The 27,752-nt window shown below is 35.8% G+C and overlaps 1 protein-coding gene across 3 annotated transcripts in view; it reads left to right on the forward strand.

Annotated features, from left to right (window-relative positions):
• The window catches only part of DPH6 (diphthamine biosynthesis 6), a 367,209-nt gene that overhangs the window by 85,738 nt on the left and 253,719 nt on the right, over positions 1-27,752 (forward strand). For all 3 annotated transcript variants that reach the window (XM_077818948.1, XM_077818949.1, XM_077818950.1), the window contains 2 exons: positions 22,610-22,683; positions 24,659-24,777. In XM_077818948.1, coding sequence (XP_077675074.1) covers positions 22,610-22,683; positions 24,659-24,777 — 193 coding nt within the window. The remainder of the gene's footprint in view (positions 1-22,609; positions 22,684-24,658; positions 24,778-27,752) is intronic.

The following is a 27,752-nucleotide window of genomic DNA, read 5'->3' on the forward strand; positions in this document are numbered from 1 at the left end:
TTTTCACTGCCAACACTCAGTGAACACCTGCCCTAATCTTCCCTCACATTGACTACTGCAAACGTTTACTCTCTGGCTCGCCAGAATTCTTGCCTCACCCTCAGTCCATTTGCTTCCTGGACCTGTGTACTTCCTCTCTGTCCTCTCCTGAACTCTCCCCTCCCACCCATCTCATTTTCTTCTAGTCTCCCAAAGCTATTTCAACACTGAATGCTTTTGAAAATCTTCCCATATGTATAATGAAACTTTAGACATTGTTATTTATATACATAAAATATCTCTTTTTTAAACTTCCTACCCCTGCCCCCGCCCACCCAACAACATCTCTAAAAAATATTACAAGGCACTTTTAATTTGCAAAGCCTTCAAAATAAGACAGATTTGTTGTTTCAAGTTGAAGTCATCTTGGTAAAAGGAAGAGCCAAAAAAAAGGACAATTTTTAAAAAGTGAAATGCTAAAAACCGGAACTTGAACACTCCTTTTCTGAACATTGCCAAACTTGCCAGCTGACCCCTAATTTGAGATGAGATGCTGCATGCAAAATTTAATGTAGATTATTTTTTAAATAATCAAACTTGTAATGGGATGCTGGTTTAAACCTTAACTAGGGAATGACCACTGCCATTCCTGAATCATTACTTTTTTACAGCCTTATCAAGGACTGAATATTATCTTGTAATATTATTTTCATTCATTTACTAAAACTGGTTTCAGACTGCATTGACTTAAATTTACATCATTAGTTACTATCTTTGTAAGTGTGCAGTGTTGTTGTAGCTGTATTAGTCCCAGGATATTAGAGAGACAAGTCACATCACTTCATCTTGAATGGTCCCTTAGAATATGTGTTAACTATTTATGCCAAACTATCTGTTCGATGTTGTATTTAGCTGTGACACTTGGTACATTTCCTAGACCTGAAGAAGAGCTCTGTGTAGCTCAAAAACTTGTATCTCCCACCAACAGAAATTGGTCTAGTAAAAGGTATTACCTCCTCCACCTTGTCTATCTTTGTAAAGTTGCTTATGTGAAAACTTAAGTGGCCCAAATATGTCTGCAAACTTTCACTATTTGTGTAAATCGTGGACCATGCATACAAAGGCTAATACACAGGACTGCCAGATATTCATAGATTTATTCTTAGAGTTTAAGGCCAGAATGGTTCCTTAGCTCAGCTGGTCTGAGTTCCTGTATATCACAGGCCATTAAATTTCACTCTATTACTTCTATATTGAGTCCAATAACATGTATTTGAGTAAAGCATAACTTGTATTTGGTTAAAGCATATCTTGCAGAAAGCCATCCAATCTTAATTTGATGACAGGAGAATCCACTGCTGCCCTTGTATTTTGTTAATCATCCTCACTATTAAAAATTTGCTTTATTTCTAATTTGAATTTGTCTGGTTCATCTTCCAGCAATTGGTTCTTACTGTGCCTTTCTGCACTAGATTAAAGTGTATTTTAGTATCTGGTATTTTATACCTGTGAAATTACTTATACACTGTAATCTAGCAGGGTGGATTTGATTTAAATCAAATTGATTTAAATCATGATTTAAATCACTAGTCAGGAAGACTCGATTTAATCATGGATTTCTACATAATAGTACATTCTTGTTGGTTGTTATAACCATAATACATATTCTTCACAACTCAGAGATAGATGTAGGTTTTATTTTTAGAAGATACACACTATACATTTTAAAGTGATTTATTTTGAAAACTTTTCAGATTAGTTTTACAGCTATAGCAGAAAATGAATGAATGTTTGGTTATTTCATTTACCAAAGATAATTGAAGCAGATATTTATGAAGTCATTGGGAGGTGAGCTATCTCCAATTCAACAGGTTAATCATTAATATTGGGAAGATTTTCTTGCCATGCCATACTAGGAGGAGAACATCACCAGACAGATATTTAAATTGTTTTTTTTTAAACTAAAACAACAACGTTTTGGATTCTGGATTTTTTTCTTCAACAGCAAACATATAATATTTTAACAAAAAAGCATATGAATTTTTTAATTTAGTTAAACATTCAAGTTTTTTAAAACCAGGTTTGTTTTTGTTAAAATTGTTTTGAACTAAAATAGTTAAATGATTTAAAAAAACAAAAAAAACCCAAAAATTAAATCGACTATGTCAGCCAGGTCAACATAAGAAACTTAAAATATTGGCTTCTGCAGCTAACTCAGTCGTCTTCACCTTCATTTTCCTATTTGTTCATAATCTGGAAAAGAAAAACAAGCTTTCTTGCTTTTTCAGGTCCCAAACAATTTCTCAGTGTGGGATGAGTTAATCTAAAGGACGAACATATTCTTTCTACACTGGCAGAAGAAACTACTGCTGTTAAATTATTAGATTATCACTTCAACAGTCTCTGAATCCAAGTGCTTAAGTGACTTCCACCAGTTAACTGGTGTGACTTTCTTTAAAACATTATCAGCAAACATATATTTCCTGAATGGTTCACCCTTAGCTCTGAAGTTTATTATAGTTGGCATTATGGAGTGATGACTGCTGGATGTCCATGTCATAGCCAACTCCTCTTCTTCAGTAGTTAAGGTTTGATCCTGGTACCTAGTATTGAGAATATTTGCAAGAAAATGAGCTGGAGATAGTGCATATCCCATTTGTTTTTTTAATGCTTGTAATTTAACTCTGTAATTGCATATTTCTCTTTTTAAGATCTCTCTCAGTTCCTTCCAATTTTAAACACTGTCAGCAATAAAACAGCTATTTCCCTGCATTTTGTTCAAGGCTGCAGAAATAGGCTTCAGGGTACTCAGTATGTGTTCAACATTTCTCTTAAGCCCAAGGTTGAGAACTTTGGCTGTGACAGTGCCATCTATTTTTCACGATTTTATTCACAAACTGTCATCAGATTAGGCCAGTTCTTGACATAATGCCCAAAACAGTCCACTACTGAGTTCTGTCGTATATCTTGTGGCAAAGTTAGCTTGGTTCCTCTCACTTTTTTCAGAGCATCTGCTGCAAAGTGGTTATTACGGAAGTATTTTGCAATTTCAATAACATTAACCTTTATTTCTGGAAGACTGAAGTCTTTGGCTAGGAGATGTATCAAATGAGCCCTGCAACTGTATGTTATTAGCTTGGGACTCTCTTCTAAATAATTTCTGCTCATCTTGGATACATTTGCAGCATTGTCTGTGACCAAGCTGCGTACTAGACATTTGAATTTTTTTTCACAGTTTGTTATAGCTTTTACTGCTACTTCTTGTAAGTATCCTGCTGTGTGTGCATTTTCTGATGTATCAGTCTTTTCTGTAAAGAAGACATTCCCTTCTCTTGTCACACAAGCACATACAACAGGATCATTGTGGACTTTGCTCCACCCATCAAGACTCAGGTTAACAATTTTACCCTCTAGACCTTTTGCACACTGCTCAGTTTCTCTTTCATATACTTTATCTAGCAATTTGCCTGCGACATCTGCTCTCTTGGGTGGAGTGTATCCTGGTCTTAATGACTGAACCATGTTAGTTAAGTGTGGATTCTCAATCATACGAAAAGGAGAGTTTGTTGCATGAAACAAACGAAGCAATTTTTTCATCAATTACCTCTTTTTGTAATCTGCTGGTTCTTATCACAAACTTATCTGTGGTTGTTTCTGGATGATGGAGATTTTTGTTTTTTCTTTTTGGTAGTATATATCGATATACTGTGGGTATGTGACATACGTGATGTGACTGAAACACTATCATTGGCAGATAACTCTGAAACTATAGAAAATGATGGTGATCTTGAAGGTGGATAGTCTTCAGAATCCTGTATGTTGAGGATGGATTCTCCAAGACAAAATAAGTCAATAATGCTCATTTAGTATTACTCATTGCATTCACTGACACTCAGTACTGCTTTGAAGGTGAAATTGTAAAAGGAAGATCTGCCTCTTTCAGCTATTTATTTTTTATCACGACTGCATCTAAAATGCTCAAACATGAGAATTCAAGAATAGTCCAGAAGGAAGACCGGAAGTCCTTAGAAAGAAGTATGAAATAAAAAAGTTTAGCAGCCTGAAGATCCTGCATGTTCAGACATGTTCCTTTCATCATCTTCAATGCACCTTCCTCCTGAGATGGAACACCTCTTATTATGTTGTTTCATTCAGACAACCAGGCCTTGCATTTCTTTGTTGCACTGTTTGCATTTTACATGCATACCTGTCTTACCGACAGGTAGAGGAACTTCATTAAAATATTCCCAAACTGGGTCTCTTTTACAGCCTGTTGCCATTACAGGTTTTCCTTTCTAGTGAGAGAATGGTATGGTAGATCTCAAATCAATGAAGGCTACACTCAAAACGACCTCAAGCATATTCTGGAATATGCTGTTCAAACAGTTTCACTTTTGTTTTTACAGCCTGTCCCTTCCTTCTCGCATTTATCTCAAGACTTCTTCTCTTTGTCCAGATCTATTCCACCCCCAACAATCTTCTATTCATTGGAATTTTGAAACTTCACACTTTTAGAGGGAGCTAAGGGATTGACTCTGTGTACAAAATTTTGCAGAGGGACAATAGGGTTGAGATCTGTTATTTCTCACCTCTGTGTATTTATTTATTTATTTAAAACATTTTTGCTGTTAACAAGCATGTTATCTCTGGAGACACAAATACACAGTTTGAAAACTGCAAAACTAAGCATCTCTGATGGTATCTTTTAGACTGAGAACTGAGTCCCATTGGGTAAATAGAAGGATTAACCTAAATAATCAATACAGAAGCCCCTGGAACCCCATAAGATTGGGTCCCTAATCCATGAACTATTGGAACTCATTGACAAAAGTTTTCTTAAACATTACATGAGTATATTGTCTCATACTATAGAATTAGAATGTATTATCCCTATTCCATGATGAGATATCTTTGAGCTGTAATGTATCTTAATTAAAACTATCTTGAGATAGGTTTTTTCCTCAAAAAACATTTTATCAAAAAAATCCAATTTAAATAAAAAAAATCCATTTTTAAAAAAAAATCATTGATTTTTACCCACCCTTTAATCTAGTGTCTCCTCAATCTTCACTTGATAAAATAAACAGATTGAGCTCTTTAAGTCTTTACTGTAAGGAATTTCCTCCACCCTTGAATAATTTTTGTGACTCTTTTCTGCACCCTCTACAGTTTTTCAACACCTTGTTAAAACCAGAACTGCATTCACTGTTCCAATTCCAGTGTTACCAATGCCATATACAGAGGTAAAATCATCTCCCTACTTCACTCACTACTCTCTTGTTTACGTATCCAAGGATTGCATTGTCCTTTTTTTGCTGCAGCATTGCACTGGCAGCTTCTGTTGAGTTGCTTATCTGCTCTGACTCCTAAATCCTTTTCGGAGTCACTCCTTTCCGGGATTCAGTGCCCTATTTTGTAGGTATGGCTTGCATTCCTTGTCCTAGATGTGTACAACTTCGCATTTGGCTATATTAAAACACTTTTTGTTTGAGAGGGCCCAGTATGTACATTTCTTAGGTTATAAGTAAATAGTGTGATACTGTCTAATTGACAGGTTTCAGAGTAACAGCCGTGTTAGTCTGTATTCGCAAAAAGAAAAGGAGTACTTGTGGCACCTTAGAGACTAACCAATTTATTTGAGCATAAGCTTTCGTACTTTCCACAGTATGCATCCGATGAAGTGAGCTGTAAAAGCTTATGCTCAAATAAATTGGTTAGTCTCTAAGGTGCCACAAGTACTCCTTTTCTTTTTGTCTAATGGAAGAACTGAATCGTATAATCCACAACTATTCTATAATATATATAATACATGTGCACAAGGGGACAGAGTTAAGATTACATATGCAGCCTTAACATTGGTATTCCATAGCATTTTGTACTTAACCATGTAATCTAACCATTATTTGTAACATTTTTCGTGTAGAGTTTTTAGTTTTTGAAAAAAGAAATAAGATGGAAAACAGGGGAAGAAAAAGCCCCAAAGAGAAGGAACCTAACTCTCCTGTACTTCAAAACTGTGCTGGCTGATACAAATAAATAAATGGCAATAGTGCATGGGAATGCCATGCAATGGAGAAACTAAGCTAGACACCACCAGAATGCTGTGTCCCATGTACCTTGGGAGATCTGCAACAGAGAAAGAGCCCATCTCCTGAAAATGGTAGGAGCTTTCTGCTTGGGGCAATCATTATTTTCTCTTATGGGCCTCTGTCTTGGGGTCTTCAAAATAAAGCACATCATGAGAGCATCAATACCTAGGCACTAAGGAATACGTTAATGAATGGATGATCTTTGAACTGTTTTTTTTCTTTTAGTAATATAGAACCCTAATCTGAGACTTTGCTGACAGTGGACCTCTCAAAATTTCTTTCCTGTTATATTTTTTAAAGACCGTTCAATACTATCTTTGATTTAGTGTTTTCTCTGGTATATCAGAGCTTACACAATAGTGTACTGTAGTTGAAATCAACATAAACAGGGATTCTAGAATGCTTTGAAAATTATAATGCAGAACTGAAGTTTGAGTTTCAATAATTGTGAAGGTCTTAAAACCCTGTTACTGTAGTAATCAGGCTCCTGACAATATCTTGCATTGTAATTGGTAATACTGCAAATGACTGGTGATCATTGTTCAGAGACTAAAAATTATCTGAATCTTTAATTAATTTAAAATTTTACAAGATTTTAGTGTGACTAAGGCAAGCTTCAACTGGCTATTAATTTCAATTATGAATTTATTTACAGATAATCTATCATATTCCCTTGCCCTTTTAAGGTGTTTTCTGAGTTCCGTTGTTTTTTGTAAAGCTATTGTGTAAATATTCAAGAATATTCAGTGTCTTTTTAAACGTTACAAGTAGTTATTGTCCTTTATTAAGCTGATTTGTCAAGAATACCTTTTTCTCCCAATACATGTTTGGTACAATGGTGTTTATAGTATACTAGCTTCCTTTCTTTCTTTCTTTCTTTCTTTCTTTCTTTCTTTCTTTCTTAGTTGTATGCAACATTTCTCTAAAGATAGACATTATTAAGGGTGAACAGTTCTGTTTAGTTATATGCTTATCAGTAACCTTTACTCATACTGTGATATTGTCTGAATGTCTTATTTTGTTCAGCTTTCTCTGGCACTGATGAAGCCTAAGGCTGCTGTTTCTTTGAGTTACTGATAATTTTTTATCTGATTAACTGACACATTTAGTTGAAATCAGACACAGCCCTTAGGCTGGGCATGGATTTAATTTAAAAAGTATCAAAGGTTTGCACTGTGTGCTGTTTAATCATCATGTTTATCAGACAGAGAAAAATTACCGGAAGGACCATAGGGAGAGGGTTATCTTAAGGAGCAGTAGCTTGGGAAATTGATAATAACTACAAGGTAATTTACTGCTAACTTTTACATTCATTAATATAACATTTCCCACTAATAATTACAGTGCATGTAATACACTAATTAAATTGAAAGCATTATCACTAATTTTCTTCTTGCTGAACTCTGAGAGTGTTGGGTAAAGATGTAAAAATGTGAAATTAAAAAAAACTCTCTTCTGCACTAATACTGTTTTAAAGAGAATGTTTTGATTGATACTTTCATCAGTATGGTGTGCCAGAGTGCAGTATATGTAGAGATTTCCCACCACTACTATTCACCACCCTTAAATGAATATCTGTGGCTGAAATAAAAAGAAATGTGAAAATTGAAATCACAACATACTTTTACATTTCAGTTTATATTTTACATTTTGTAATACATCAACTGTGAACCAGTGTGTCAGCATTACGTGTGTGTGTGATATAACTACTTTAACAACTGGATAAGGAATTGTCTTGACATTTATGATTTGAGGCCTTTAGAGCAATTGTTTAATAATTTTTATACTATTTTCTACCAGAAGATATTTAGAGTTAAAATTTATTTATGATACATGAATCACAATACCTTTAAATTAATATTTATTCAACTATTTAAAAATAATATAATTTAAAATCTATGTAACTTGAAACATGATTTGTACATCTTATTAAAAATTGTAATTGTTGAGGTCTACATGTTAATCTAGCATTAAGTCTCTAGGGTGATTATCCTTTGTTCATGAATTAAAAGCTTTGGGAATATCTTAACGGTTATTATGGGAACTCTAATAATATACTCATTTCATCTACAGTGAAAAATAAAGCTAATAATACTTACCTTTGTGTATAGCTAAAGTAGAGCCATTGCTGAGACTTTTACATCATGTTTGTTTGTTAGATTTTTTTTTAAGACAAGTGATGTGTGTGATTTTTAAAAACTGTCAGACATAGATAATTTTAATGGGAAAAATACTTTTTTAAACATTTCACTAAAGATTAAGTGCATTAATTAGCATTCTAGATACGTAAGCATGTCTGCCTTTCTGGGTGTACTGTCTACTCTGGAGATAAGTATGCTGTGAAGTGGTATATCACAGTGGGAATAAGTGTTTTGCGCACTGTGCAAGTTTTCTAAAGAGGAAACAGAATTATTACAATAACAGAGCATTAGTGTACCACTGTATTGGCAAAATAGGTCATGAGTAGAGCTGGTTTGGAACTTTTCAACAAAATGTTTTTTTTCACTGGAAAATGCATATTTGTTGAAACTGAAACTTTTTATGTGAAAATGTCAGGCTTGACAAATCTTTTGTATGGAAGGTTTCTCTGGTCCAGAATGGAATTTTGCTCTCTCTCGTTCTCTGCTTTTTTGCAAACAATTTAGAAACGTCTCTGGTTCATCCCAATAAGGAATGGGAAATGTTTTTAAAACTCAAAAATTATCATGGGATGGGAAAACAGTTGGAATTTTAACCATCTTCTAGAAAAACTAACATAAAGAAATCAAAACTTTCCCCCTATTGTTTTGTATATTTTTTTTTCTATTCCTTCTTACTTTGTTATATAAACAGAGAATTTAAAAACCTTTTTTCAAAGCTTTCACAGGTTTGCTTCCTTGGCTGCTAAATTACTCTCAATGCCAGGGACTCAGTCCAGCAGAGCCCTTTTACTAGTGGGTGGGACTTTGCCTATGCTTAAAGTTAAGCATGTGCTAAGTGGTCTGCAAGATTGAGGTAAATTAAGTAGGAGGGTAAATTAAGACCAAATATAGATCAGTGTATGAAAGTTAACACAAAACATAGTTTACCTTTATACCTGTATTCCCCTCATCCCCCTTTTTTAAAAAAAATAATTTTGTTGTTTAAATTTAGAGCCCTTAAGCCTTGAGTCCGGAAAGCACTGAAGCACATGCCAGTTCAAGAAATCATAAACAAGTGTTTTTCTGAACTGAGGTCTTTATAAGCACTGTGTTGTAACAGTGACTTTACTAGGCCTAACAGACACTAAAAACCTAACTGTGATTTGTTTTAGTGCTCTTGGAAGATACCACATGGATAACTGTAGAAGTTGACAGGTTTCAGAGTAGCAGCCGTGTTAGTCTGTATCTGCAAAAAGAAAAGGAGTACTTGTGGCACCTTAGAGACTAACAAATTTATTAGAGCATAAGCTTTCTATGAAGTGAGCTGTAGCTCACGAAAGCTTATGCTCTAATAAATTTGTTAGTCTCTAAGGTGCCAGAAGTACTCCTTTTCTTTTTTTGTAGAAGTTGACATTCTCTCTTTAGCTGCAGAATGAATAAATCATGAATATTGGCAGTGTAAGATTTCACAAAATTCCTGAAGCCTAATCTTGAGATGACCACTCCCCCCAGCTACAAAATATCACATTAAGGACTGCCCATTCAAATAGTAATGTTTAAATAAATGTCATTAAATATTTATTGTGTTTCATCAAAGGAAAATATTCTAGGAAATAGTATAATCTGTATATACTCTATACTACCATTTAGATTGGTTTAATATGGCTTTTATTTTCATTTAATGACTGGCATGTAGCTATCCTGCTCTTTTGTTATCACTTTCAGGACAGAGATAACTGACATGTTTAAGAGTGGCACTCGGGCCTTAGTTCCAACTGTTGTGCTTAGGTATTAAAGGAGTTTCATAACAATACATGATGTAACATACTTTTCCTTTTCACAAAAGGGTTATTATTCAGAGAGAGAAAAAAGTACTATACAGTGGTTGGGAGCACAGGATTAGATTTCTCAAAACTCTGAATAAATGGGTCTTGAAATGTACCCTAAAGGTTCACATACCTAAACCATTTTAATCCCTGGGTATAGGGTGAATGTATGAGAGTGGAGACTAAAGTTGAAGGCTTATTACAGAGACTATTCTTTTACTAGCCACTTCTCTTTTAAATTGAGTGTGTCTTCACTTTGAGCATCTCTGCTGATTGTAACTGTGCTGGAATGGTGCAGTTATATTCAAAAATGTATTATATGTTCGCATACATAAAAATATCATCTGCATTTATACATTATATGGAAACAAACGTATAAAGGTTATCAGTAAGGAAAGAATTTAGTGTCACACATACCACTGCAGCAAATACTGATCCGTCAGTTCATCATACGTGAACTATGTATTATTTGTTTTGGTAAGGAAAGGGAAAAAGGTAGTAATATGAAAGAGTGTGGAGACCCATGTGATGGATGATATTATAGGTAAGGAAATAAGTTTGTTTTTGAGACAACATTGTTAATGCCCCGTATTCATATATACCATGAAAGGTGATGTAGTTTTTTTTTTTTTAATTAAATGTCGTTGAGAGTGCAGCTATTCCCCTGGAGACATAGGACTGAAGAGTTAAGGAAAAATATTAGTGTAATGTTAATACCACAGTGCTTACACGGTCTTAAATATTATGAGTCTCTGTTTTCCGAAATATGCGAACGTGCATCCCATGTTGAGGATATGGATATAAAATATTGTAAATGTTCTTATGGCAAATTAAATGGGAATTTTCCATGGGAGATGAGAAAATGCATATTGGAAACACTTTTGGATGCTGCTGTCAAGGCAGCTGTTATAGCTGAACACTTTTGAACACTATTTATTTCTGTAGATAAAGATTATACTAGTTAGTTACATAATCCTTTGAATTTTTCTGTAAAAGCCCTGAAAATGTCACTTTACCTTATTAGCAAGAAAAAAAAAACATTCTTGAAAAAGTATAATAAAGGGCTGTTGTATTTCATACCGTATTGGTTGCAGTGTGTGTAACTTTATTGTGTTGTAAAACAGATACAATCCTCAAACTGAAAAATATTCAGATTTTGAGTAACTATAGAAATTCACAAATGATATAGGTTCAAAAGTTTGTCTCTGACCAACAGAAGTTGGTCCAATAAAAGATATTAACACACCCATGTTGTCTCTGTATAGAATTTCATTGTAATTCAGTCACTGCACAAGGTAATGTATCTACGCACAGTGTTTTTCTTTTGGTACTGTAAAACAGCACATAAAGGATTATCATAATGATTTTATCAGTTACAGTGCTGAGATTGAATGCATCCGATGAAGTGAGCTGTAGCTCATGAAACCTAGTGCTCAAATAAATTTGTTAGTCTCTAAGGTGCCACAAGTGGGTGGAGGGATAGCTCAGTGGTTTGAGCATTGGCCTGCTAAACCCAGGGTTGTGAGTTCAATCCTTGAGGGGGCCATTTGGGATCTGGGGCAAAAATTGGGGATTCGTCCTGCTTTGAGCAGGGGGTTGGACTAGATGACCTCCTGAGATCCCTTCCAACCGTGGTATTCTATGAAGTCCTCCTTTTCTTTTGGTGCTGATTGTGTCAAGCTCTCTACTTAATCAGACAGCTCTGGGTGTCAGCCTTTGTGAGTTTCTAAAATGCTTTATATTGCTGATACTCAGTAAAACATTAAAACCAACAACAGAAAATCCCTTGAGAAACGTCTTTCAAATAAATAAAAGTAAAATTTTTGAGTCTAGCTCCTTAAACCTCAGTAGTTTAAAGCTTTAATCATCTATTTACTTTCCATATAACATAATGTTCTAAGAATTCGCTTCTACCAGTTTGGGCCTGATTGGTATTTGCCAAAGGGTAAAATTCAAAGATTTAAGAAAGGAAATCCAGTGTTGCTAATGACCACAGAAACTACTTGCATGACTAAATTGTATTCCCAAAAGTTCAACTTTGTCTTTGCAATTGGTGACATATCAAAAAGTTATTTTTATGAAGTCTCTTTACTGGAAAAACCTCTTAGGTGAAAAACAATTCTTTGATTCAGCAGAAGAAACTTTTTTTTCCTGAAAAGAAGGAAGTTAACAAGCTTTTTTATTTCACTGTGGTAAAGACTACTTTCAAACAAACAATCGACCCCCTTGTTTATATATATATATATATATATACACACACACACACATATATATACGCACGCACACGTGCACACACACACACACACACACACATACACACACACAACATAAAGTTTTCATCTGTTCAGCATCATGTCATCCAACAGCTTACCAAGGGTCACGGTGGATACTCCATCATTGATCATTTTTAAATCAAGATAAGATGTTTTTCTAAGAAGTATACTCTAGGAATTATTTTGGGGAAGTTTTATGTCCTATGTTGTACCAGCGGTCACAGTAGATGATCAAAATGGTCCCTTCTGACCTTGGAATCTATAAATCTGTGAATGTCAAATAATTTACTTTTCACCTGTTCTTTTGAAACACCTGATTGTGAGACCTATAATTTATATGTAGGACTAATTTTGTAACTCAGCCTGCTAGCAATGGATGCAGTATAATACTACAACTGAGGACAGTGTTTCAATTTCTGGTTGTGTTACCAGTAGTTGGTTATGTTTGTTACAGACATGATGATCATTTATAAGCTGTCTCTTCATTAGATCAGGCAGGGATAGTGATCATCATAATTTCCTAGGGAGGGTAAGAAAATTTAGCATTATTTACTGCATAATATCAATTAACAATGGTACTGAAGAGGAATTCAACTCCAACAAAAAATACTGAAATGCCTTCTAATGTGGTAAAAGTAATTATATCTGATCTGAGTTGGATTTGAAGTATCTAGAAGACTGGTGATGGGCATGTGGTGTGTAAATTAAAGCTGGTGTTGTTTATAGTGTGACAGAATAGTTTTTTAACATAGGGCACAATCTTGCAAGATGTTCAGCGCTCTGGTCTTGCTCTGTCAAAATTTAACTGAAGTCAAAAGGACTACTTCAATGCTTAAAATTAGCAAGTGCCTCACTGCTTTGATTAAACGAGGCAGAGAGCTCAGGATGTTGCAGGATCAGGCCCTCAGTTGGCACTGATAAAGCTATGCATTCTAGTGTTCATGTACATTTGTATTCTTCAAAACATGTAAAATAGTGGATGCTGCATCTAACTTGCAAACCCACTAATGCATAGAATACTCCTTAAGAGTCAATTAATTAGTGCACTACTGGAATCCTTAAAAGTAAAGGTCTGGTTAGACCTTGCTTTAATTTTCAGAATGTAAAGCTATATTATTGGACATCTTCAACTAATCACTTAATGAGGAAAATTTTACTGTTCTGCTAAGTAATTGAAACATCTGTGTGTTTCTTCATTCATGCCCTTCCAGCCTGTGATCAGATCTGCTTTAATACACATTAGAAATTCATTCAATCAAAATTATGTTTGAAAAACAAACAGAAGGAATGAGATTATCTCTACTACTTCTATTTGAAGTTGAAACTCGGTTGTTTTATATCATCATAACGTGGTCTTTTTTAGGTGATTACATTTAGGGCCCAATCCTCCTCTCGGATGTGCTCCTTACACACCAAAAATGAACCATATTGAATGAATTGACTTCTGGTTTTGTTCAGTGCCTAGAAACTACAGTGTTGGTTGCCTGCAAAGTATGTACATCCAGGTATTCTCAAAGTATTTCATAGTGTGGAACACGGGGTAGATCATTTTTCCTGCCATTCATATTTGCAGGGATGCAGAACATCTCTGTGGCAGTTACAGTAATTGCTTCCATAGAAAAGTAATGTTAGGAAAGGATTTGAATTTTTAGCTGTCTTTAACATGATATGTGTTTGGTTTTTTTTGAAAGAAAATACTCATATTTTGTATTTTTGCTATTCAGTGTAGCATGTTCTTCTTTTCTTCATTTCTACTGCCTTCCTGTTGCTAGGTCCTTGTCTTCCTCTTAGGGTGACCATATGTCCTGATTTTATAGGGACAGTCCTGATATTTGGGGCTTTTTCTTACATAGGCACCTATTACCCCCCACACCCTGTCCCGGTTTTTCATACTTGCTATCTGGTCATCCTACTTCCTTTGCACTTACCTGTTATTTGGCTCCCCTTGACATGCTGCTCAGTCACCTTTCCCTCTTGTCTCTCTGTTACCCTAGATATAGTTACTGGTTGCATCATTTCTTTTTCCCATGGACATTCCTTTCCCACTGATAAATCAGGTGTCTGGGTGACTAAACTCCTCCTCTGTAGAAGCAGCCCTTAGTACAAGTAGCTAGGCTAGCTCCTTCTCATGCTCAACTGCTTTTACAGGCTCTTCTTTACAGCGAAGAGCCCAGAGGTCTATAGAGGCAGCTGGAAACAAGGAGAGAAGTCAACCCTGTGACCAGCCAGCTATTGACATACTACCAGCCAGTGTTCTAAGGGCCAATCAATTAGACAGAATAATTTGCAAACCAACAAGTTAGATAGATAGACTTTGTCTTGAATAGTGATGTTATTGTGTATTTGAATGGGAGATCAGACTCCTGAGTGTGGTTCTGGGGGCATGGATTAGCATTCACGTCGCACTCCCCGTCAGTACCTTGCCCAAGCTGGGGAAACTAATGATCCAATCAGCGGACCAAATTCGGTGATCAATGCATGTCACATGCCACCTGAGGCATGCTGCACATACGCAAAGAAGAAGTGTAGTTCTTTTTCTGATTCCTATCATGTCTTTAAGTTTTGATTTAGCTTCAGTTTCAGTGCTGCTAGGGGAATATGGAATAATAGCATTGCAGATCCAAGCAGTAGTCAGTATTTCAATTATAGCTAGAACCAATTTTAATTTTCTTTTGAACTTTGGGGTTTTTTTGTTGTTGTTTTAGATATCCCTCATACTTCATCTGTTCTCTACTATAAGATAAGAAAAAGTAGGCCCACAAAAGACATGGAATTGTTAATATTTATTACATTTTCTGTATATCTTCTGTGTTTCATATTAGTAAGAAAAATTATACCATTAATAATATCCATATTTAATTACAGTTTGTTGAGGAAAAATGATTGGTGCTGTAAAATTGCCTGCTGGATAAAATTATTGCTCTTCAGTATATTTTATCATGGGGAAGGATGCAAGATGGAACTTAATCTAAATTCTAATTGACTAGTCAACAACAAATGACAAAAGTAGATTCTGCATTTGCACAATACATAAAACAAAAATAGCAAAGTAATGTAATAAACTCTCACAGTGATGTAAGAATCATTCATAACAGGAGAAATGATTGTAGGACTTGATTCTGAGTAATGCTGGGCATCTGCTGTTCCTTTTGACTTCAGTGGATGCTCCACACCAGGTAGGATCAGGACCTTGGTCCTTTATGAGTAAGTCATGCAGATGGGACTGTAGATAAAGTCAGATTACCCACCAACTGTCATTAGTTATCAGCATATTTGTTGAAGGTGTTAATCTCCTCTCACATTGGCAGCTTCACAGCTAGATTTGCTCTGCAAGATGCATATGCAGCTCCTGTGAAGGAACATTTTGGGGATGCTGTGAAACTGAAGAAAATCTGAGTGACTCAAATTACACATGCATGGACAGTTGTAAAATTCAACCAGAAAAATAGAGCCAAATTTTATTGACTACAGTGGAGTTAGGCCAGCAGAAAATTTGATTCATAATGCAGTTTAATTTCCTGCCTACTTCACACTGATCGATTGGGAATACAATATATGTAAGTCACTTATTTTTAGCATGTCCATTGCATTCTGATCTGATAATGGCCACATTCATTCTCTTCTCTATCAATAAGTTCCATATCTTAGGGACCTCTGCCCCCAGCAGTCAAAAGGGGGTTGTGATCAATTAAAGGACTTTGAATTGAGTCTGGAATTGAATGAGTAGCCACTATTATGTGTATTATCAGTAGTTTGATATACACACAAACCTGCTTGGCTTTGGAGAAGGCCTGCTGAATGCTGTACAAACAGGAGTGCTTATGTGGCCTTCACTTTCAGCTACCAGAAGAGTGGGTTGCAGTTGCTTAATCTGAAGTCTGTGAAGAGGATCACATGGCAAGGCCTTTTATGAGAAGAATGGGCATAGTCTCCTGCCTAGCTGCAGGTGGAAGAAGACATTCTTTCTTTCCCCCACTTGTTAATGTTCCCAGAGGAAGGGATGAACCAGTAAGATTCTAAGAGTGATGTTTGGAGGGCTGACACCCTCACTGTTGTTTTTTTTTAAAATATTTCATTTAACTATTTTAGTTCAAACCAATTTAACAAAAACAAACCTGATTTAAAAAAAAACTTGAATGTTTAACTAAATTCAAAAATTCATATGCTTGTTTTGTTAAAATACTATGTTTGCTGTTGAAGAAAAAAATCCAGAATACATAACATTGTTGTTTTAGTTAAAAAAAACAATTTAAATATCTGTCTGGTGATGTTCTCCTCCTAATACAGCATGGCAAGAAAATCCTCCCAATGTTAATGATTAACCTGTTGAATTGGAGATAGTTCACCTCCCAATGACTTCATAAATATCTGCTTCAATTATCTTTGGCAAATGAAATAACCAAACAATCATTCGTTTTCTGATATAGCTGTAAAACTAATCTGAAAAGTGTTCAAAATAAATCACTTTAAAAATGAATAGTGTGTACCTTCTAAAAATGAAACCTACATCTATCTGAATTTTGAAGAATATGTATTAAGGTTATAACAACCAACATGAACGCACTTTTATGTAGAAATCCATGATTTAAATCAATTTGATTTAAATCAAATCCACGCTGCTTCTTAGAGACTCTTAAAGTGATGTTCTCTGACAATTGACCAGGTAAATATGGCACTGTGGGTCTTAAATTAATATTTTTAATTTTCTCTGCTTACAAGTAAAAAGATCTTAGGATTTTTATAACTGCAAATCTGAGATCTGAAAGTAAATCTGTGCTTTTTCTGGTTCATGCATCATCACTAATAAAAGATCTTATGGTCCCAAATTTGCCCTCATTCACATTTATGCAATACCACTGCCTTTAACATAGTTAACAATTCTGTTGATGTTACATGAGATCAGTGCACTTTCTCTTAGCTAAGTTGTTTTTCAGGGATCACTGTAGTGAGCAGATACAACTTTGAACACACATAGGGTTTTGATTTGTTGAGGGAAAAGCAATTGTAGTAATTTTTCTAATAATATCTGAACTTTAAAGTTGAGTAAACTTTTCTTGATCTCTTCTATTGATAATATTTGTGTTTTCAGACTCAGTCCCATGTCTGACCAAGCAGGTCGTATATTCCCGGTTTATTTCCAGCACCTTTTCTGACAGCCTTATAATTCCTCACACTGTTAAAGTGGCTATGAGTATGTATCTTTATATGCTAACACTATATTATACAATTCCTGTGTGTCTAACATATGTATACATGTTAACTAGTGGCAGTGTCTGACATAATAGTCTGTCAGCCTACCTTTCAGAGTTTCTCAATTCGGATGCATGGTGTAGAGTTCATGTACAACAGCTATTTTCACAGATATTTTCTTGGTGATTGCCTGCTTCCTAGAGGGGCTTCGTAGTGTAGGGTTATCATTGTATGGTACTTTTTTGCCTTTCTCATGCTTTTATGGGACTGGCCTTTTTAGTCTGGCAAAGACAAACAGCTCCAGCCCTAAAGCAGCCATTTTTTCAGCTGTCTGTTTATTGGTGTCTGCCTTTTTTTTTTTTTTTTTTTTTTTTTTTTTTTAAAGCAGATAAATAGTTTTGGCTCCTGTTAAGTTTCCTCTAGTTTTCTCTTTCTTAATCCTGTGGATCTGGCACTTTTCAGAGTTGCCACTGGTTGTTTTATTGTTTCTTTATGCTTCCCAGTCTATCTGTCTTCATCTCTTGTCGTACACTTAGATTGTAAGATCTTTGGAGTAGGGTCTATCTTTTGGTTCTGTGTTTAAACAGTGCCTAGCACAAGGGGGTCCTGATCCATGACTAGTACTCCTAGATGTTACGGTAATACTGTACTACTTCTAATAATGGTAATGGTATAGAAATGTGGTTACCTTGAAACTTTTATCATCAATAATCCCAAATGTATACATTAGCAACCTGATTAATTTATTATTCTATAAAGCACTAGTAACTGCTTAAATGTTTCCATTACTAGTAGTCTGCTGTATTGGATTAAGGGAAATATATGCTACTGTGTAGTTCCATACAGAACAATATGTTGGAGAATGGCAAACATGGAAATAAAATGTTCATTCTTGAGATGGTATTAAGTGTTTTGGAAGACAGTTGAGAATAAATCTCCTGATGTGAGGTGATACAGGAGAACTGTAAAGGTTCTATACCTGAAAATCTCAAGTTCTGGAAATTCAGGTACCTAAAATATGAAGGAAGGAAGCTAGGCTGTGAGTAGATAGTTACTAACTAATTAACTTCTTGATAAACTCTTCTTAAATTGTCCTTATTCACTGTACTTTTTGATGGAATCCTGTATTTAGTATCCATTTTATGCCACGTCTTGTAGTGCACTACATTATTTTTTTTTATTAGCATATGATGTCACATACTGCAATTTCAGCAGCCAGAGTAATACATGACTGTTACTGGGGAAAAGCATTGCTGTTGTTGGATAATATTTCATATAAGCAGAGGTGCCACCAATGTAGCTGGATATCTAGATCAAGTCCACTGTATCTACTATACTTTGGAAATAATAGACTAGTGAGAATCATGAAATAGGAATTTAGGATGAATATTTGTTTATACAGTGTACTTGCTTATATTTTATGCCTTCATTGGCACTATATACTGTAATTCCAGAAAAACTGAAAAGGTGAAACAAAACGGTGATGAGCCAAGAATAAATTCAGCCAGAATATAAAGTCAATAGCATGTTGTTGTGCAGTTTTGCCATATTGTAGAGAGTAAGTCATGTCTAAATACATCTCAGTGGCTGGGTCAGAAGTAGAAATACACAGTAATTAGAATGAGGATGATAGTGTGTCATTCATTCATTCATAGTGCTAATAATTAACAGTTAGAAGTCATACTTTGGATACACAACACTGATATTTTCTTTGCTTTCTAGACCTAATGCCTAAAATGTGATTGCAAAGCCTTAGTTTATTGTAAATATTTTTATTTTTGGAGTTTCAGACGGAACAATTCACTCAGGTGTTTTCAGTTAAAAACATGGTACTCTTAGAAATGGTCACTGAAAACTTTAAGAATATTAATGAAAGTAGAAAACTCTCACTTCACAACATACAATGATTTTTATAATGGCACATGGATAAACAGAAAATCTGGTTGTAAATGTGGTAATGAGCTACATGAATTATAGTGGCATCATTCACATTTTGTTCAATAGGTCACTGATCTATTAATACTCCATGGATGTGTATAAGGCACAAGCATGAAGGCTAAGTGAACTTAAATCTTTTGAGAAGTGCATTAATATACTTAAACTGCAATACATTATTCCATGGTGTAGCCTATTTTATAACTAAGTAATGCTAATGCGAAGCATATACTATTTACATAAAGTGCAAATATACAGAATAATACTTAGCTGCTGTACCTAACAAATTTGGTATGGGGATAATTATATTGTTTTATAAAGTGCTTTGAACCTGACTGTGCTATATAAATTGGATTGCCAACTTTCTAATCGCACAAAACCGAACACTCCACCCCTTCCCGAGATCCCACCCCGCTCGCTCCATCCCTCCATCGCTTGCTCTCCCCCATCCTCACTCACTTACACTGGGCTGGGACAGGGGGTTGGAGTGTGGAAGGGGGCTGAGGGCCCTGGCTCTGGGTGCGGGCTCCAGGGTGGGGCCAGAGATGAGGGGATTGGGATGCAGGAGAGGTTACTGGGATGGGGCAAGGGGTTCGGGTAGTGGGGGTATGGGCTCTGGACAGGTGGTGCGGGCTCCAGGTGGGGCCAGAAATTAGGAGAGGGCTCCTGGCTGGGGAAGGGGACTGGAGTACGGGCTTCAGCTTAGGGGGGGTGGGCTCTGGGGATGAAGGGTTTGGGGTGCAGGAGGGGACTGGGGCAGGGTGTTGGGGGGGTGCGGGCTCCAGGAGGGAGTTTGGGTGTGGGAGGGACTCTGGGGGTGAGGCAGGGGATTGGGGTGCAGGAGGGCGTGGGGCGTCCTGGCAGTGCTTACCGCGGCTCGCAGCCAATGGTTGCGGTTCCCGCCAATGTGAGCTGCAGAGCTGGCTCTCGGGGCGGGGGCAGCGCGTGGAGCCTCCCTGGCTACCTATGCACCTAGGGGCTGCAGGGACCTGGCGGCTGCTTCCAGGAGCCACGTGGCGCTAGGGCAGGCAGGGAGCCTGCCTTAGCTGCGGCCCCCACTGCAGCGCCGACTTTACTTTTTACAGCCCTGTTGGCAGTGCCGACTGGAGCCACCAGGGTCCCTTTTCGACTGGGTATTCCGGTCCAACACTGGACTCCTGGCAATCCAATATATAAGTGGTACTAGTATTACTAATAGCAGTACATGTATCTCACATGTCAAAGACAAACAGAACAAAGAAATATCTGAGAAAAGCTTTCAAATGTATAGTATACACTTAAATAGACCCAAGAAGGCTCCATGGAAAATTTTGTAAAGAATTCTATTCAGAGACAATTCTGCTTGGCTTGATCTTAGCTTGATTACTCTTTTTCTTTTTCTTTTTAAATATAGTAATGGACTGGGTGGTCAAGGGAAGTGCAGTGGATGTAATTTATCTGTATTTTTAAACGTCCTTTGACTTAGTATTGTACAGGAATCTCAAAGAGAAGCAGGAGGAGTATTGTCTTGATAATAATATCAATGGATAATGAACTGCTGACAGATAAGATATCATAACTTATTATCAATAGTATTACTTCAGAATGTGCAGAGGCATCAAGAGGAATCCCATATAGAGCTTGGTATTGAGATCAGTATTATTCAACATTCATTAATGACCTGAAGGAGAATGTAAATTCAACAGTGATCAAATTTGCAGATGATACAGCTAGGAGTTATGACAAATAGAGAGGATTTTCAATCAAAAATACAGTTGGATATGAACAACTTGGGAATTTGGTTGGACTGGTATGAGATGAGAATTAATGTAAAGAAGTATAAAATAATACACGAAGGAAAGGATAATGCAGCACAGGAATAAAACGGAATTGTTATCTAAAAATAGTTATGAAGCAGGTGACTTGGGGGGTAATTACTGATAAGGAACTGACTGAGTTTGCAATTGAATGTCATGACAAAAAAAAAAGACCAATTTCATTCTGAGATACATATATGGATATGTATATAGATGAAAGTTTTTTGTGAGAAAGCCTTGCTGCAGACTTCACAGCATTGGTACAAGGCACAACAACCTCAGAGGAGAAGTTACACCTTAAAGCCATGATCAGCCATGGCAGGAAAACTAATTCAGCTCAAGTCAGTTTTACTGGGTGCAAATTTAGGAAGAAGAATGCTACTTCTGTTCCAGTAAATTGGTTCTGATTTGAACTCAAGATAAAAAAACCCAAAAAACAGATGCTTCCCATGAATCATTTTAAAAGTACATTCATTTTAAAATGTAATATTTTCTACTATATTTGCAAAGAAAAGAATATCAGCTTAAGTAATTAAAAACAGAAACAATGATCATATGGGAAAACAACCCAGAAAATCTGTTTGATAACAGAAGCTATCAAAGTCAACAGTTGCTCACAGTTACCACAGATACCTACTGTTCTGTGTATGGAAAAAACATCATCATCGCACACTCCACTCTGTCATAAACATTGGAAAAAACTGTTTAATGGTGACCACTGTATCTTGATAAGATTTGTTTGTCAATGGAATGATCTTCCTTAGGGTGACAGAGACCTGTTTTAAGTAAAGTAATAACTGGCTGTATAGTTTTTCCCAGGTTGCTGAGATTCATTGTTGTGGCATAGGACCTTGTGTGAGAGAAGAGCAAAGAATTTAAAGTAGAGAAAAATCATTAGGAATCCTCAGAGACTTCCTCGGTGGTGAAAAACATCCCAACATAGATTGTAGGAGGGAGGAACATAATAAGCTTTCATTTGTGCTCTGAGGGGCAAAATGGCAAATCCTGCCTTTCTGCTGTTGGAATGGAGGGTACCAGGCATAATGGAACCAGAGCAGCTACACTGAATGGTGGTAGGAGTTTCAGGAACAGGGTTGCAGGGTAGGGCCTGTTGCTTTGCAGATACACTGGATATTTCCTTTGTAGAGTAGTGGTACTAAGGTAGCAGAGTACTGCTCCCTCTGAGGTTGGTGTAGTATCCATGGAGCAGATCTACCTTGCAGACTACTCAATTTTTTTTTTTTTTTTTTTTTTAAATACTAGGTACTGAGAAAAGGATCCACCCTTTCTGGTTGGTTTTCAAAGTGAAGTACTATGTATTTCTGAATCTCCAGTCTGCCGATGAGTATGTGCATTAACGTATTTGTAACACTACTATGCCTTTCTTTTTTTTCCCCTAAGGACAAGGAAGAAGTGGAAGGTGTCTCTGTAGGAGCCATTTTTTCTGACTATCAACGAGTTCGAGTGGAAGACGTGTAAGAAAATATTCTTGAGAAGTTACTTATAAATTTGAAAAAGATTTTTTTGTCAGTGATGTGCACAAAACCAACAAAAAGTCTGTAGTATAAAACAGAAACAGGTGTTTTTATTCCATATTCTAAGATACCTGATTTGTAAAACATACTAACCGAAAGCACTGTGTTTTTTTCTCCGTATGTATATCTTGCATGTATACTAGTAGTGAAATGATAGTAAATGGATTTGATGGATTCTACAGGCTTCTTTTTGTCTAATCCTGGATCCATTGAAATTATTGAGAGTTTTGGCATTGATATAATGGGAGAGGTATTGGTCCATTTACTTCCACTGACCTTTCTCAGCTTCAGCTGGAGGATCCAGTAGTCCAAGGGAACAACAGAGTCACTGCTCAATTCCAAAATGTAGAATTGACCAAAATAATCTGGTAGTTACCAGTTGACATTTTTCAACTGAAATTTCCATTAAGGACAGGAAATAAAAATGACCAGAGTCATAATAAATATAATTTTGACCCACAAGAATCTGAAAACAAAGAAATTTTGTAGACTATACAAAGCTCATCCACTGAATCATCATACTTTCCCGAAAACCAGCTAAATCTAGCATCTCCTGAAAGATGATCAGGCGTTAATAGGAAAAGCACCATATCTTTTTCAATTAATAAAAGAGATGAGACACCTGATATTGGCTGTACTGCCATTACTTCCTTTTGAAGACAAGCCAAAACTTACCAAAGATCCCAGTCTGTCACAGAAGGAGTTTGTTTAATAATTTAAAAAAATCATTAAGCAGCAACTTGCATTTCTCATTTGTATTGGGAAGATTCGTTTAATGTGGGTGTACCGTACTCCTTCTTCTGAGAGTTTCAACAAAAATTGATTGTATAAGATACACTTGCAAATATGCACATCCTAGCAACATGCTCAAGACTTTTTGTGCTTTGTTGGGCTTTTAAAAAGTCTATTTGCAAATAAAACTCTTGGTGCTTTGGAAGGAGAAGAGTATAAACCTTAACATGAGTGTAAACCAAGTTCTGTTGTTGAAACAGACAAAGTTTTGAGTTACAAAGAGCTTTTCTTCAGGTCCCCAATTCTAGGCACATTTAAAAATAATGTTAATTCTTCTAATACGCTATCACGTGTTAAATAATTGAAACAATGATAATTGACAAAATAAGTCTATTTTGCATGTAATTTGAGCATTGTTTTAATAGGACTGCTCATTTGAGTAAGGCTATCCACTTGTTTGTGTTTGCAGGGTTTGGGCCTTAATGGACAAAGTCCCCTTGCTTTATTTTTGTTTTTATCTACTTTCTCACTAATTCACAAAATTTGCTAATTTGCAGTGGGTCTCTCACTGTCAGTAGTGTGAATTAGTGATCGTCTAATGTGGTAAATATTAATGCAATTTAAAGAGCATATTCAAACCAACTTTTACAAGTGTAAGTACAGCAGGTGAAACTAGTCTTCTTGGGTTGGTATTTTTTATCTCTCTTACAGATTCTATACTCATTCCATATGTGGCAATCCAGTTGATCCCCAGAGTATGCAGTGGCTATCTGCTCTGTGCATTCCACTTTAAGCAACGTTGACCTTAATATTGTGGACAGAAATATACCATCTTCTGCATTTATATGGAGTTATGTATATGAAATTTTGGGGCTTAATTTTCTCCTTGTTTATACTTATTTTACCAGTGTAACATGATTAACATCAGTGATTTGTACAGGTACAATTAAAATCAGAATGTTTAGTTTTCTTTTTTCATACAGTGCACATATACACTGTACTCTATAAAAGATAACATGTTTTTAATACATTCATTATAGTAAAATATTGAAGGTTTAGAAAACATACATGTTCAATAGTAGGACACCCAAGAAATGTGTTACAATTATTGTTGAACAATTGTGTAAAAGAACATAATATTGGAATTTACCCAATGATTTGTCTTTATTTTTCTTTTAAATAGGTGTAAGAGGCTTAATCTGCAGCCTTTAGCTTACCTTTGGCGTCAAAACCAGGAAGCTTTGCTCAAAGAAATGATATCATCTAACATTCAAGCCCTCATCATAAAAGTAGCAGCTTTTGGTAGGTATCCAGATTATAAACAGTGCTGTATGTTAACACTTTGGTAAACTTAATTTATTAATGAGCAACTGCAAAAGCACAGCAAGGAAAAAGAAAACAAAAACTCTGTTTTGTAATTTAAGGTGAAAAACAGTAATATGAAGAGGTGAAGAAGGATAGATTTTAAAATGAGTATTGCCAGAATATGACAGTATGTCTGAACAATTAATGGAACCTATGAATAATACATAATATACACAATAGATTTTTGTAGCTTAGTCATTAAATTCCTTCAGTTGTTTTCCCCCCCAGTATACCTACATATATAATGCAATGGTCCGCAGTACGGTCATTCAAAGGGAATACAAATTGATGGCTAGAGATGGGTTCAGAATTATAAAATATCACAAAAAGATTTAACGAAGAATTAACAAGTTAACATCCAACATGATGTAATTATGTTGGGACTCAAAGAACTTGTATGACAGCAATCTTTAAATTTGTGAAGCTGATAGCACACACTAGGTGATGTCACTGATATTTTTTTAAAGAATGAGAGTTATAGTTTAGTTGTTTGAGTAAATCGGAGCTCAAAATCAACATATCTTTTGACTTTCATTGGCAATGGTTTGAAGTGTGACTTTTATATTGAAGCAAGCTATTACAAAAGATGACCTGAATGTTTGCAAAGACAAAAGATATACCCAAGTGGACTATTAAAGAAAGCTTTATTGAGTGGCACGTGTTCTGTAACCATACAGAAGCAGATGAGAACCTTATTAATGGCACAATACATCATTTCCAAATTACAGGACTCTAAGCAGTTTTTCATGTAAAAGTATCAGATTAGGCTTTAAGAATAAAACTGACAAAAACCCCTTTTTCTTTTGGGGTCACTAGGGTTTTGTGGGTCATTAGACCAAAGAATGGCTAGTATAATAGAAAAGAGTCAGTTCTACATGGGTGGATAAAAATATATATCTGATAAATTGTGTCGAATAACCTTGGCATGTGACAGGTCTTACATTCAGCATAGATGTGACACTTTCACATTGTATCTAATGCCTTTTTCTACTGCCTTAAATACCCTTTTTAAAAATAAAGGGGTAATATTGTGGTGTAATATTGTTTAAGAGTTATGTGGAGTACCTTTAGTTGTTTGTTCATATCCTGGCTTGAAACTACTATCACTCTAAAAAAATATATTTTTATTTATTCATTTTCCTTGTTGAAGTCATTTCAGCTCCAGCTGGGTTCCCTTGTCACAACTCTTTAGTTTTACAGCACTTACTAGTATGGTCTCATTTCATTGTTCTCAGTGGATCTTTCAGTGCTGTTAGCATTATTAAAATGACTAGAAACACAAAACTTTGTCATTCACTCTCAGTTTACATAAGATGTTCCCAATTTGGGGGAGGGAGAGCTCAGTGGTTTGAGCATTGGCCTGCTAAAGCCAGGGTTGTGAGTTCAATCCTTGAGGGGCCATTTAGGGATCTGGGGCAAAAATTGGGGATTGGTCCTGCTTTGAGCAGGGGTTTGGACTAGATGACCTCCTGAGGTCCCTTCCAACCCCGATATTCTATGATTCTATGATTTTAATACCATTTTCTCCTCTGGTGGGGGTGATCAGGTACAATCTATAGGAATTAACTGCCTCACTTCCTCCCACCAACCCATCTTTAAATAAAGAAAAAAGCTCAAGATCTTTTATTTAAAAGAAAGAAAGTTTCCAGCTCATGCACAGCAAATAGAGAAGGGATGTTGCTTATATTTTTACAGCACTTAACATCTCAGTGTGAGATAGAAGAGTAAGATTAACTAATATGCTTTTTCAGAACTAAGTAATTGTATGTCACCAACTGAACTTTGTTTCATTTGCTTTGCTCATAAGCAGCTCTCTTGAACTGTATGACAATTTAGTCCTTCTTACAAATTGTTTAGAACCAAAATAATTTTTAGTTTTTAAACCAAAATCCATTTAAAAAGTGGTAAGACCTGAGTGATTCAGAAAGTGACTTTGGGGTGACATCGTTGGTGACCTGTATCATCCTTGAAGCAAGATAAACTTGTCTTTTGTATCTCAGACGCTTTTAAAAAGTTAGAATTGACTGGTTACTGCACAAAGAATGCTTTGTGGAGTGTTCATTTAAGGAGAAAATACCGTAAATAGTTGTAGATAGTAATTAGATAGAAAATCACTGCTGCCTTTATTTTTTTTTTTTGGTTAAGGTAAAAAGAAAGATCTTATCAGACTCAATTTCTCACCTGCCTCAGGCAGTCATAATTAGATATAAGCAAATTTAATGGAGCTTGTGTGCTCTGGGGCCATTCTGCAATGCTTTAATAATTGCATGCTTTATTAAAGTAAGTTTAAGGTATGAAGGCTGTTTAACATATCAGGTGGCAAAGAAGCTAAAGATACAGGTTACCTACTTGCCTTTTATTTTAATAATCAAAGGCGCTTTTAAGCCAAATTGCTGTGAATGTATTTAAAATAACAGATTTAAAAGTCTGAGAGGTGATGCATTAGATGGTATACTGTACAGATGTTAAAACAACAAGCAAGTCAGGTAACTTGAGCTTGACATTCATCAGCATTGGCATGCCCACACACCCTCCCGTGTCCTGTTTTCCATTAACTTAGTGGTAATATTGGAAAGGTAAAAGTCTGTAGGTTTATGTAGACAGCACATAATTATACAAGTAAATGAGCATTAATTTAGTACATTTCCTTAAATCCACCTTTACAAATAGTTAGCCTTGCCAGCAGCAAGAGTTTTCCATCTTGGAATAGTGTGCTGCTTCAAATGATGGGAGACCAAGTACTTTCACTTATGTGCAACAGGAACACTGTTACAGCTCCATACTTAATGTATCTTCATATCCCTTCTGTTATATGTTAGTCAGTTTCAGTTTGTCCCAAGGCCAAAACTTAAAGTGAGTATATTTCAGAGGTGCCAATAATAGGAGATAAACACCCAATAACTCTGCAGCAG

The sequence above is a fragment of the Eretmochelys imbricata genome, chromosome 6 (assembly GCF_965152235.1).
Source record: "Eretmochelys imbricata isolate rEreImb1 chromosome 6, rEreImb1.hap1, whole genome shotgun sequence".
Taxonomy (NCBI): Eukaryota; Metazoa; Chordata; order Testudines; family Cheloniidae; genus Eretmochelys; species Eretmochelys imbricata.